This window comes from Polyodon spathula, chromosome 17, assembly GCF_017654505.1.
Source record: "Polyodon spathula isolate WHYD16114869_AA chromosome 17, ASM1765450v1, whole genome shotgun sequence".
NCBI classification, from domain to species: Eukaryota; Metazoa; Chordata; class Actinopteri; order Acipenseriformes; family Polyodontidae; genus Polyodon; species Polyodon spathula.
The window spans coordinates 28475245-28488258 of NC_054550.1; the positions used below are offsets into that span (position 1 = coordinate 28475245).

General features: G+C 34.6%; 2 protein-coding genes across 2 annotated transcripts in view; both read right to left on the reverse strand.

Annotated features, from left to right (window-relative positions):
* The window catches only part of LOC121329994 (sorting nexin-6-like), an 11503-nt gene extending 4888 nt beyond the window's left edge, over positions 1–6615 (reverse strand). The window contains exons 1-7 of the mRNA XM_041276176.1: positions 6568–6615; positions 6395–6445; positions 4758–4862; positions 4165–4275; positions 2344–2465; positions 1884–2007; positions 1517–1612 (exon numbers count right to left, since the gene is read on the reverse strand). Of these exons, the coding sequence (XP_041132110.1) occupies positions 1517–1612; positions 1884–2007; positions 2344–2465; positions 4165–4275; positions 4758–4862; positions 6395–6445; positions 6568–6573 (615 nt within the window). The 5' untranslated portion in view covers positions 6574–6615. The remainder of the gene's footprint in view (positions 1–1516; positions 1613–1883; positions 2008–2343; positions 2466–4164; positions 4276–4757; positions 4863–6394; positions 6446–6567) is intronic.
* Positions 6616–8451: 1836 nt separating this feature from the next.
* On the reverse strand, positions 8452–12504 carry LOC121330024 (cofilin-2-like). The gene is made up of 4 exons (XM_041276239.1): positions 12398–12504; positions 10817–11124; positions 10499–10575; positions 8452–10394 (listed from the first exon to the last, which is right to left on the reverse strand). The coding sequence occupies exons 1-4, from the start codon at positions 12398–12400 to the stop codon at positions 10282–10284; spliced, it is 501 nt and encodes a 166-aa protein (XP_041132173.1). The 5' UTR covers positions 12401–12504; the 3' UTR covers positions 8452–10281.
* Positions 12505–13014: the final 510 nt, after the last annotated feature.

The following is a 13014-nucleotide window of genomic DNA, read 5'->3' on the forward strand; positions in this document are numbered from 1 at the left end:
ATGCTTTCATTTTTATTTTTCTAATGTATTCTATCTGATATTAGAATCTTTCAATCTAAATAAAAAAAAAAAAAAAAAAAAAGCTGATATTTACCTATTTAATGTGTTTATACAGAATATATATATATCCAGAATCGATACTCTCATTAACTGGTGTTATAATGACCAAAACTAAATTTCTCTCAGATAAAAACTTATTAAAAATTAGGAAAACATCCAACTTATTTTAATTAAAATGGTCAACAAACAGGTATCTTTTTTCACATGACCTGTTTACAGGATATTAAAAAAAAACAAATAAATATATAATTATTATTAATATTATTATTATTAACATCATGCAAAAAACAGCGCATCATAAAACCCCTGTTTTCTTATTTCTGGATTAATTTTGTTGGCCCCTCTATGGTTTAATATTTATTTATACAGAAAAACTGCAGCCTTTGTTGTTAAACTGTTTGAACTGCTCAATCACAACGGAGTCAGTTTATTACTCAACTTATGGCATTTCAAATTAAACTGTATATTTTCTTATCAGTAAAGGGCATTAAATTTTTATTTATAACAAATATATAAATAAAACAAAGCATTCACTAAGTAACAAAATCTTGTAAAATAAAACTGGTAACTTAAACATGAAAAAGTCAGTAGCTATCCACTTTGCAACAGCATTGGTTATACAGGGTGTCTCACTGAAAGTAGCCCCCTTAAGTAGTACAAGTATTACAACATACAACTAAATAAATAAATGAATAAATAAATAATCAATCACATGATAGAGCAGGCACAAAAATGCACAACAATCCCCATTACTACAACTACAGGAATGTCACTAGTAACATGAACATGGACTGAATGCCAACATCTATCTGAAGTCCTTTCTAGTAGGACATAATGTAGCTTGATTTACAGACTTGCAGAAATCCTGAATTTCTAAAAAAACAAAACAAAAAAACGTACTGTCGAAACCGACAGGTTTCATTTGTTGTTCTGTTTTTGCTGCCTGTAGCAGAAGTGGTGAATTTTGAGAAGTGAAGGTGTGTTTACAGCAAGCAGGAGGTACAGAAGACTAGATGCATTCTGTGACACGAACGAACAGACACAAGTAACAGTCTTTCTGTCCAATTAACTCCTGTTAAAGCTTCCCATTCATAAGTCCTTCAATTTTATTGCTTTGCTCCATAACGCAGTTCCGTGACTAACCTTCTATTCAAACGACGAATGCCCTTACTGTGTTCATGCACTCGAGCATATTAAAATAGTGCCGCTGGGAATGAATTACGGTATGCTGAGAGGGTCAAGACAGGGGGCGATTAACGCACGTTACTCTTTAAAAAAAACAAAAACATTCAAACCCAATATCTCGCCACATCATAATATTTTTTTGGAAGACATATGACTTGATTATTTTCAGATTTTGAAATGGTTCACAAAAGCATATGTATAAGAATGTGTACAGAAATTCAGTAAAGAGTCATCTTACTCATTCAAGATATTATCATAAACATTCACTTACTTTTACACCTGCCACAAGCACTCCATCTGCAGACTTGACCACGTTTTTAAAAAAGTCTTCCAGCTTCTCTTTCTTATTTTTGCCTCGTACACTTAGCTGCAAAATACAAGCATATGTACCTTACATACCATATTCAAGGGACAGTTTTCTTTCTTTATTTAATGCCTACAAAACACCACTACTACCTGTTCAAATTAAAATGTACCCCGATTATCACTAGTCTTGCACTACCTTGCCTAAGGTAACATTAGGTAGTCCAAGATTAATGCTAATCAGGGTCTGTGAAACCAGCTTTCACAACAATGCCAGAACAATCTCTCCATTGCATTTCATAGTCTTTAAACCCACACATATGAAGGATACATACGTCTTGGTTATATTCTAAGAACACATGAAAGTTCATGTCCTTCCTTAGGACTGGATGGGCTGCTACACGACACAAGAACACTTCATGCATTGCCACAGTTTTCTTGAATATGGCCAAGTACTCTCTAAATTAAATGAAAAGCAGCTGTTACCTTTGGAAAACCAAAGAAATATGCATACACCGTATGTATTAAATAACTGCAACACTCCAGTGCTAATCAACATGCACGAGGTATAATTACATACTATATTTGGTCAAAAATACATAGAATTACCCAAAACATTTTATTTTACAATGTAATGCTATTTAATAAAGGTGTTAAAGCTTCTGATTCTAAAAGGTACAGTACTATTTAAAAAAATATGAATTCAAGATAATTACTGATTCGGAATCAGGAGTAATTCATAAAAGCATCTGTTCCTAACATGAAATTATTTTTAAAAAAAAGGCTATTGCTCACGCCTCCAATTCTTGTTTCATTTTCGTGAACTCCTCCTTAGTCACCGATCCCTCTCCTTCCCCAAGTTTCTGTAGTTTTTCTCTTGATGCATCAAAATCAGGCCTTGGTGGAGCTGGAGGGATCTTTTACATGGTAGAAGAAATACACAGATTGCTGGCTTATTGAGAAATCATAATAAATGTAAGAAATGTCTAGTAACACAATAGACAAAAGACTGTCCCAAAACTCATGCAGTTTTCAAATCTATTAAAATCTGCTGATTTACCTTTTGTTTCAAAGCATGTTGTGTTTGGATTATATTGCAATACTACATAAAAAGAAGCTGAATTTAGTACAATAGTTAGGATTTGTGTGATTAATTCAAATGTTTTGCTTTTGGACATAACCTGTAACAGTAGTGAACAACCATAGTTCAGATATAAATTACTTCTGTTAAAATATAGTAATTTTTTATTACTAGTACAATGTTGAAGAGATCTGTCATGTGGATGTACGCATATTCTTTTCAGTTGTTAAAAACGAGTCCTTTGTATTTCTTTTTTTTATATATATATAAAATCGGAAGTGCTCTAATCTGAATACAAGTTGTGCCTTTTTGTTTAACTATTACGCACAACTGAAACATTAGGTTAAAAAAAACCTAATTGTTCTTCATTTTGAAAAATAAAACATCAATGCATCGATTATCGTTGATAAATGCCTACACGATAATGGAGTAAGAAATCAGGGTGCCGATTGCACCACTAGAATCAGGATTTACTAGCTTTTACTAAATTATTTGCTCCGAGCAATAGAACAAACTGTCTCCCAAGAGACACAATCCATCTGATATAGTGTATAAGAGAAATATTAAGGAAATATTTAAAATTGTACACCAGGGTATCAGTTTGGTTATACTCAGCACCTTGTCTGTCTGATACATGTTAACATTATTTACAAGATACAGGGATGGAAAGATTATGAATAGCAGATTGAACCATTGTAGGTTTTCTTTTTAAGTAAAATCAAAGTTCAATTACGTTCACAGTAAAATCTAGAATGGTTAAAACCACAGCAATCCTGTATCCAGCACATTAAAAGCTATAATGTTTATATTACCAAAATATAAAATAAAGACAATTATTCAATTTGTGTACAAAACAAGATATACCAATGACATTTGCAAATAAAATAAAATGTAAGACCCTTCTACATAAGAACAATCTGCCAAATGCAGCTGAAGACTACTGCCACTATTTCATTACATAGCAGGCAAACCTGACATAATATCTGTTGCCACAGTCAATTTAGTGCCCATAGTCAAAGTTGTATATTAAAAAGGTAGAATACATAGGGTCCATGAAATACTTTGTTATTTGGTTTACAATACTTATTTTGTTTTCGTTTTTCATTAAGTCATTACAAAAGCTTGAGCTTGGCATGGGTCATAGCAATATGTTCTCTACTAAAGACCATTAAAATATCCTTCCATGTAGTTCCTCAAAATGACTTTTTGAATCATTAATGTCAAACAAAAAGTTGAGACTGAGACTAATTTGATTATTCGCCACAACTTACACATCTATACACACTTCTGACAACAGATGCAAAAAACCCTTGTAGAGAACTAACTAGAAGCATGTTCTAATGGTCTTCAGTAGAGAATACTGATATGAATAATGCCACACAAGTCAAAATAAGTTTTAAGGATGTAATTAAACACCATTAATGTTACTGTCTATACTCAGTAAGTCACCAACTGCTGAAAATTGTAATTTCAGAAATGTTCCCTCGCATTTCATATTATGCAACCCCTTTAATATCAACCTGCAGTATACTTACAATATAGCCTGCATATTCTTCGTTTTCAACAAAGGACTCATGAAGCCAGATAAACTCTTCATGTTGTCGAACAACAGAAAATTCATTTTGTTTAAAATTTGGTAATGTACTCTGGAGGAAAACAGAAAGATTATTCAATATCTGAAAAAGTGCAGGATGAAACTGATATAAAGGAGGAGGCAATATTAACAGAAAACTGGCACACCATTAAACAAACTGAACACAGCAGGAAATATACTCTCTCTCTGTCTCTCGTTAAATACCAACATAGCACAGTAGTTTCCGGCCAACTTAGATTAAACGATGGAGCAAAACTAGCTTTACAGGAAAAAACGTGAAACCTAGGGTATTGCTACAGCTTGGCCTCTCCATGTTTTAGTCATGTTGCTGCTACAGTAGTTCCTACAGCAAGAAAATCTGAGGTCCAAGTTTGCCTCAGTTATGCCTTGTTTAATAGTCACTTTTACATTACATCTTCAAGGTTGACTTTCTTTTGTGTATGTATATACAACTTGGACCCTTTTGTAGATGTCATATTGTATGGCTGGACCCTTTATGTCGCTACTGAAACTCTACTGAATTCAATACAATACCTTGGTGTGAACAGTAAATTTTACTTTGTCCCTTTCACTCAGAGCATCAGAAATGTCAACTTGAAGGGTTGCATCTGTTTGAAGATCCACATTCACGGCTCTGGGCTTTTTTTAAAAAAAAAAAAAAAGGAGGGGGGAGATGGGGTTAGTTTTGTTTATTTTCAGATATAAAAAACCCTTGGCAAGAAGGGGCTTGCAGACACTTGGATTGCAAACTAAAACCCGAAGGAAAGTTCAATAATTCAGATGTTCAGCGACTCAAATTCAATACTCATCTCCAATGAACATCTCAATTTATGCCCTTAAGCATGCTTTGTGGCTCTTGAATCACAAAATATCAAAATTAATTGGACACACGCATTGAACTGATGAATTATTGGACACTCCACAGAACAGTCAGGTGTTAGTGAAGTGGTATTGGAAAACATTTTTTTTTTTTTTTTTTATTAACTGCTGTCTATGGAGTCCAGGATACAAATCCTCAGGTTTTCCATAGCAAACAGGTTTTACTCTAAAAAGTTAATTTAAAAAAATAAAATCTGTCACACATTATTTTAGCTCTTAGTCTGGATTTGCAGCTCTAAAGGGAAAACACTTCAAATTTTAATGAACCTACACTCATGTACAGTAGGTACTGCATGACATTCAGATTTGCTGTCTGGCAAATGACCAGAACACTAATCTTGTCTTTAGAAATCCAGATCCTTTGCTCAAAAAAGACACCACTGTGCAAATCCCTCAATGTTTTAAGCAGATGGTTTACAAAAAATACAGTATAGGCAAGTGAGTGTTCCCTTCTGTAGTAAGTAATAATAGATGTATTTTATCGTTGTATAGGCATGTCCAGTCACCTACTGTGTAAAAATGCAAGAATTCTTAACCTCAGGTGGAAGCTCTCATTTTCTAGTCTTGTAGAAGTTCCTAAAAATTACTTTGTCAGCAATGGAGGTGGCTAGACGTCCTTTAGAAATTCATGGCTAGCCTTTTACATGTTCATTAACACAACTGGCAAATGAATGATGACTGTATTACTATTACAGCGTCAATTATTACTTTGCCAATTAAATCAAATATAAATCTTTTTAACTTTGTATCTTACGTTTGTTTAACACCCAGTCACTTCACTCGTTTTACGACAGCCACGAATACATGCTACAAAGATTCAATCGCGCACTCCACTTAGTATTCTGCTTCAAGGCCATTTACAAATGCAACTGATATGCCACTGAACGAATGACCTACTGCACTAGACGAAGTCAAGTGATTGGCAACAAAGGGAACATCCCTATTCTTTTTACTACACCTTTTAAGAAAGACAAAAAAGACAATACAAAACAACAACATTTAACAAAATCCTACTTTAGAACTGAATCACAAATGCACACAAAAGTGTGTCACCAACGGCAATTCAAGCACTGGCACACACACACACGCTTTTTTTTTAAAAATGTGTTTTCATGACCAGTGTCAGAAAAATGCTTTGACTTCCTAGTACAGAAAACTTACGGCGGAACGCGAAACACGGAAAAAAAGGGTTTGCAAACGCAACACAACCTAAAGGCTGGAACACCATTAAAATACGTGCTCGTGTTTGAATTATACAGAAAGTAGGGGGGTCGGGGAGAAGACAAACTTACTCCTCTATCCTCTTCAGAGAGGAAGTCGGGGCCGTCGTCCAACCCTTCCTGCTGCAGGAGAAAACAGATGAGTCGTTAATGCAAGCGTTCACTGAATGAACACTTTACACAGAGAACCGAAGTTTATTATTTTTATAAATGTAAAAACAAGGAAAAGGTTGAAAAACACCCACCATCATGGCTTCTGCAAGTGGAGTTGTGGCTGATAGTCATGTGACAAGCGGGGCGGGGCCAGGGGGGCAGTCCCCCCCCCCCCCCCGCCCGCCCCGAAAGGACATTATCACAGTGGGGCGGAGTCGAGGACGAGAGGCTCTGCGAGAAATTCCATCGTGTGTGCGGTAATTCTTCCTCCTGTTGTTGCAAAACACAAGTCCTGCGGGTAATATCGTTATATTACTGAATACCTTCTCACAGTAGATTTACTTCTGTCACTACTCCAGGGCTACACTGCATTTTTTTTTAATGTAATAAGGTAAATAACATATTAAACAAAACAAAACAAACAAACAAAAAACCCATAACAGCAGATACGATATATTTCAATCTCAAATAAAGCTCATTCCTTATCAGTTTTTGTATTACATCTCGTGTAGACTGGCCCGTCGTGAACGGAGTTGTCCACAGCTGCACTAGGGGCTTGATTTGCACACTTGTTTTTGTTTGTTTTACCTTTGGACAAATTAGATCTGTGTATATATTTCAGTTGTTTCTTGTAACGATGATGAAACTTGAGTTTCACACAAGAAATATGTACCAGTGAAATATTTGTCTAGCAATGGCACTCAGCCAATTCAATAGGTTACACCGATCCTAATCTATGTGGGCATTGAAGGACAGCCCTGCTCTCTCCCTTACACCTGCTCTAACCTTGGGATGGATGAATACTAATACCACTCCAACAAATAAAGGTCAAACACATTCACTGAAATGCGTAACATGAGCAGTAGATGGTGCTAGTACACGTAGCTAAATCATTATTATAACACATACACAATTAATCTGATTTGGTGTATTTTGTATTGATTAATTGATCAATGTAGAAATGTAAAGCTAGTGAGCAAGATTTTGTAGGTACACTAGTTCAATCACATGAGTGTGTGGGTTGGCATTGATCAAGGTTAAATAACAAATTCTAAGTGATAGTGTATAAAATAATCTACCAAATAAGACTGCATAAAACCCTTTACAATTGATGTTGGGTAATTTTATGAAAAGTTCTCACGTGACAAATGTTTATTAGTAAGTAAAACGACTGGCTTCACAAGCTTTTGCAGCTAGATACATACACACAACATTATGACAATTATTAAATTATACTGTAAAATAAACGAGTCAAATGAATAAATAGCACAACTAAATAGTTTTTTTTAATATTATTTACCTTTATTAACAAACACCAGTAGCTGTATTTTTTTTTTTTTTTATACTAGCTTCAGTACCATTTTAATTTCTAATACATTACTTTGAAAAGGCGCTCACTGTTGACCTACACCAATGGCATATTCCACCTATTTTTAGGAGTAATCCCTGGATAACTAAAGGTAGGTGGTTGATATAACCAAGGATGGTTCCTAAATCCTGTAAAATGCTCAAAAGACATCCAGGATGAAAGTTGATCAAATTGATCCTTAAGTCAAGTTTTATCTTAGAATTTACGTTTATCAGTTATGATTTCCAGTATAAAAAGTATTCATTTTTGTTATTTTTTTAGTTATATGCTAATTTATATACCAAGAACAAAAGTTAAAAAGTTATATTTTAGGGGAAAATGTACACAGATGTGCAACCGAGAACAAGTTTCCCAGTGTTACCAGTAATTATAAGTTTAAAGTTTACTGTGGTATACCTGTAAATTGCAAATTGATTAACTTTTATTATAGGACACCACAATTTAACTCACCTCAAGAATCAAAGAACACACTACCAAATATGAAGCCAATATCTCAAAAAAAGCATTGGATCTTTACCATTTGAAAAACTGACAATCACTTGACTTTAGGTCACAGTGAAGGGTATGAGCATCTGAAATGGTTTTTGAGATTAGCAGTTGAAGTTGCAGAAGTGACTTTACAAAACTATACATGATCTTCACAGGCTCCTTAATAATTTAAACATCTGTATTTTAAAAAGTGTAATGTGTCCATAATAAAGTTCTCTAATTGAATTATGATTTTAATTACTGTCATTTAAGGTACCTTATAGTTAATTGATAGGAGTAAACTCAATGCTTAAAAAATGATGGTGCAATCCAATAAAATTTGGAAGGCTCATGGTCACAAGACAGATCAGTTTCTATCACTGGACAATTAGATGAGCACTGGTTGTATGTAAACATAAATATTTGTGAACTTCTTTAATAATTACACAACAGCTAACCTCATTCCAACCACTTGGGACATTTGAAATCAATATACTGTTCTTAAGCAATGCTGAAGAAAAAAATAAACACAGGTACTAACACATTTTTTAGTCAGTCAATAGGAAATAATTTATATGTAGAAAGCCTTTTGTAGTCATAGTATGTGCATGCCCATCAGGGGCTTCCCTTTTGCAGAGTTCTGGAATCATGTCCAATTTTTGCCATTTGTGGACAACGATGACAAGATACAAAAGCATGTGTTTGCCATAAATAGCTTTGGCTACCAGAGGATTGCTCACAGCGTGCGGATCAAATTCTCTACGACGACCAGCTTTTGGCTTCTACCCAAGCCCAGACGCTAATGCTAGACATGCTTGTTTGATAGAAACAGTTCTAAAAAGGAGCAGTTAAACAGTTATTTTCGTGACGCAGATACTGATTATTAAGCAAGAACTACAGAAATTTAAGAAAACAATTTTAAAAGGGGGAATTTTAAAATTATGTTATGCAATGATATTAGCCAGGTTTTACAATCAACACTTTGTTCTTTTCAGTATGTTCTGCTCACTTAAAAAAATATTTGTTTGCATGAAGACAACCATTCCCACAAAGTAAAACATACTATAATGGCAATGTAACAATGTTAAACATCAGAGATACCACGGATTCATTAATTTAACATACAGTATTATATTGTACCTTGTACTCAAATATTCCAAAGTAAACACTAAAAAGTGGGCAGTTAAAAATATGACAATGTTTCAATAAATGAAAAAGTCTGCTTCCTGTTATCAGCCACAAGGTTTATTGCAACGTGGCCACTTTTCTGATCTCAAAAACAGTGTTCAATTTAAGGCTCTATTTATACATAAATTGCTATTGTGACTATTTTATATGTCCTTCGTGTTGCAAAAATCACAGTAAACTTTGACACCATCCTTCTTATTCAGTAGTGTACTTATAACAAACAAGGCAACAGAACATTTTTTTTTTTTTAAATATGCATAACAGGAATAAAAACTGAAGTAATAAAATCCCTAGATGACAAATGCAGAAACTCAATTGGCATTCCTTTGTAAGGTGTCTAAATAAAATGTATTTTACATAAAAGTGCCTCTGATGCATAGTGTAAAATATGTTCTACTGTTTCACAAACCCGGGCTACTGAGGCAGGGGAGGTTTATGAATTTTATGAACCTCCTCAAACCAACCAAGTGCAATTGTCAATACTGAATAATAACTACCTTCTGAGCAATGGAAAAAACTCTCAAGGCATTAAAAAAAAAAAAAAAAAAAAACTTTCCCAAGTGTTTTAAGCTAGCCAATATAAATTGCCACATTTTCTACAATTACAAAACTATCACTAGTAACAGTCTAAATTGTAATCACTGGTGGTTAATGAATGTGGGGAGAAAAAAAACAAACACAGAAAAAAAACAACTGAGAACTATTGCAATAGGACCAAATGATATCAACAGGGCTGCAAAAAAGGAAGCTCCTTGGATCCAGATGGCACGTGTCTGTCAGTTTACAAGGGTCTTCCTTCAAGTGAAACTACCACGTTCCCACCTAATTTATCTGCAAGAGTAGAACGATCCTGAATGTCGTCTAAACCGTTTACTTGCCACTCATGTTTAATACCTGAAAAACAACCAAAAAAGTAATAAATAACAATGAAATTCATACAAAAATGAAGATATATGTGTGGTTTTTTTTATTATTATTTGAAGGTACTATTTACTAACCAGTAAACTTCTTTTTGATGGCATCTTTAGAGCTGGCATAGATCATCTTGCTTTTTAGAGGGGCACCTTCAGGGGCCCTGTTTAATAATTAAATAAACAATAAAGTCAAAGTGAGCAGTGATGGTATGCACTGAAAGACTGAAAGTAATCAGTGAAAATGTATTTATACCTAACAGATTGATTAGCTTGAAATGTATGTCTATTGGATGAGTAGCTAAATGTTATATAAAATGTGTCTCGGAATTTAAAATCCTTGCCTTACCACTGTAAAGAAGAATTAAAAGTTACAAAGACCAACAAATTGTCTTATATACATACCAAAATATAAATACCAAATCTTCTTTCTTGGATTCTTTTGTCTCATACGTGGCATCATACAAGCCATATCGGCAGTCATTCAGAGGCAACAACTTCACAAAGGAAGCATAAGGGTCATCCACAGATTCACCGACGTCACCCACCAAGATTTCCTTCCTTGTCTCAACAATAATTTTTTTCTTGTCATCACTGAGGCAGAACAACACAGCCTTCTTTCTCCTTTTGACTTCGTCTGATGTTGAAGATTTTCTTACTTTCATTTCATTGAAAACCTTAATGACTTCATCACTGACTGTGACTCCAGAGGCCTGAAAACACACAAAAAAAGAACAAAACATACATGTTAATCCCAACTGTAAATGTCTGACCAATGAACAAGCTATAACCACTTACTGTGTTACTTATCTGAAATTGTAATAATTTACAGCAAATGCCACTTGAAATATTTTTGTTCACTGTTTTACAAGTCATTTTGAACAGCTGGTAGCCTACAAATACATTGCTTAATCATTCGTTGTTTTTTTTACTACATGGATTACTGCAAACTTGCACATGGAAGATGGAGAAGTTTATAAGCGATTATAAGTATCAACAACAAAACTGTAACTGTAATTACTAAGCTGTCTTGCTGATTCATAAGTTTTCTTAAACAAAAAAATGTGTCAAACAATACCGGGATTTCACTATTTAGTTTTGTTTTTCTTTACATTTTTCACTTTCACTATACTGTAACATACTATTAAACATCTTTGATAGGTTAAATAAAATCGCCCTTGTGTCCAGCAAGCCACAAGTGACTAGAACGAGCTTTGATCTTGTCGAGTTATTTTAACCTGCCGCTTCGTTTGTTCGGAGCTGTTGTGGTCATCATGGGGCTTTACATGTTCTTACATTTCATATTTATACTGCTGGATTTATATTTAAAAAAAATTGTAATAATTTTTACATGGTCAACTTTACAGTGACCCATCAAACGTACCGGTTCAGACAAAACATATTACATTAACACACACACACACTAAAAAACATGTAAAATACAGTCATTACAAATACAGCACCCTTCATGTTTAATTAAGTAAATATGTGACAATTACACAGGACATCATAATAACCGCAAATTGTTAATCCAGCATTGTGTTACTCAAACCACAAAACCGCAATACACTGTGAAAGACCAACTTCATTCACCAGCTTTAACACCAAAATATCATACATTCAAGAAACGTCTTCTTAATCAACGGTCTTTCTGGTAAAAAAAAAAAAAAAAAAAGAATTTTCCAAAAATGACATTAAACGTATTTATTAATTATATTCAGTAGCCGGTCAATGCGGCTACAATTAGGTTAAAATGGCTGCCTGGAGGCTTCAGGGCCTGCGGTACCTGAACACTGCTTTTATAAAACCCAATTCAAATCACTTCTTGTTTTCCAGCAGAAAACGGGCTCTGCCAATACCATATCCCCAACAAACCCGCATTAATAATCGTTTGCTCCAGGTAAGTGTTTAAAAAGGATGGCAAAGAGTTACACATAGGGATAAACATATCTGGGATTTCGTCCCCGGAGGGGCATCACTGCTTACCATGTTGTCTGGTGGTCGGTTCGGTGTTTGCAATTGAGTGTGAATCACGTCGGGAATCTCAGAGTCTGAGCGAGAAGGGGCAGCGCGCAGCCACACAAACTCACTGAGCCAGATTTGGATTGGCAGAGAGCAGTAACGCGACAGCCCAAACTCTAGCATGTGCTTTAGCGTAGCGTCCACTCTGGGGACGAAGAGAAACAGCAGAAACTGATGCAAGTAGTAAAGTATTTTAATTGTTTTCGTTTTTTTGGCGTGCCCATATAGGACATGCCTGGCTTTACATCTTTTAACAGGCGGATGAGATTTAACAATGGGCCATTTATTTACTTTCTCTTTTACAAAGTTTAAACTACCGACCCCTCTTTAACATACCAAATGACACCATGCATAATCTAGTTATTCATAATATGGATTGTACACATGAACTTGAAATCAGAGAGAAGTATGCCTATTATTTTTTTGAGAAGCTCCAGTTGAGTTGATTTAGAAATATAAAAACCATGAGTGTATTTTACAAATATAAATCACATTTTTTGTTGTCTGCTCTGTGGTTGGCTGTTTCTATGTCAAAGGGAACTGCAACACCAGCACTTATGTATGCCTTTCAAAGAAAGCCA

Bases quoted from the DNA above. Each gene is read 5' to 3' on its own strand.
- LOC121330024 (XM_041276239.1), bottom strand. The intron at 10,576-10,816 runs GTATGTATATAA...ATTATTAAACAG, and splicing joins GATTTGGTATTTATATTTTG to GGCCCCTGAAGGTGCCCCTC. The intron at 10,395-10,498 runs GTTAGTAAATAG...GTTGTTTTTCAG, and splicing joins CATCAAAAAGAAGTTTACTG to GTATTAAACATGAGTGGCAA.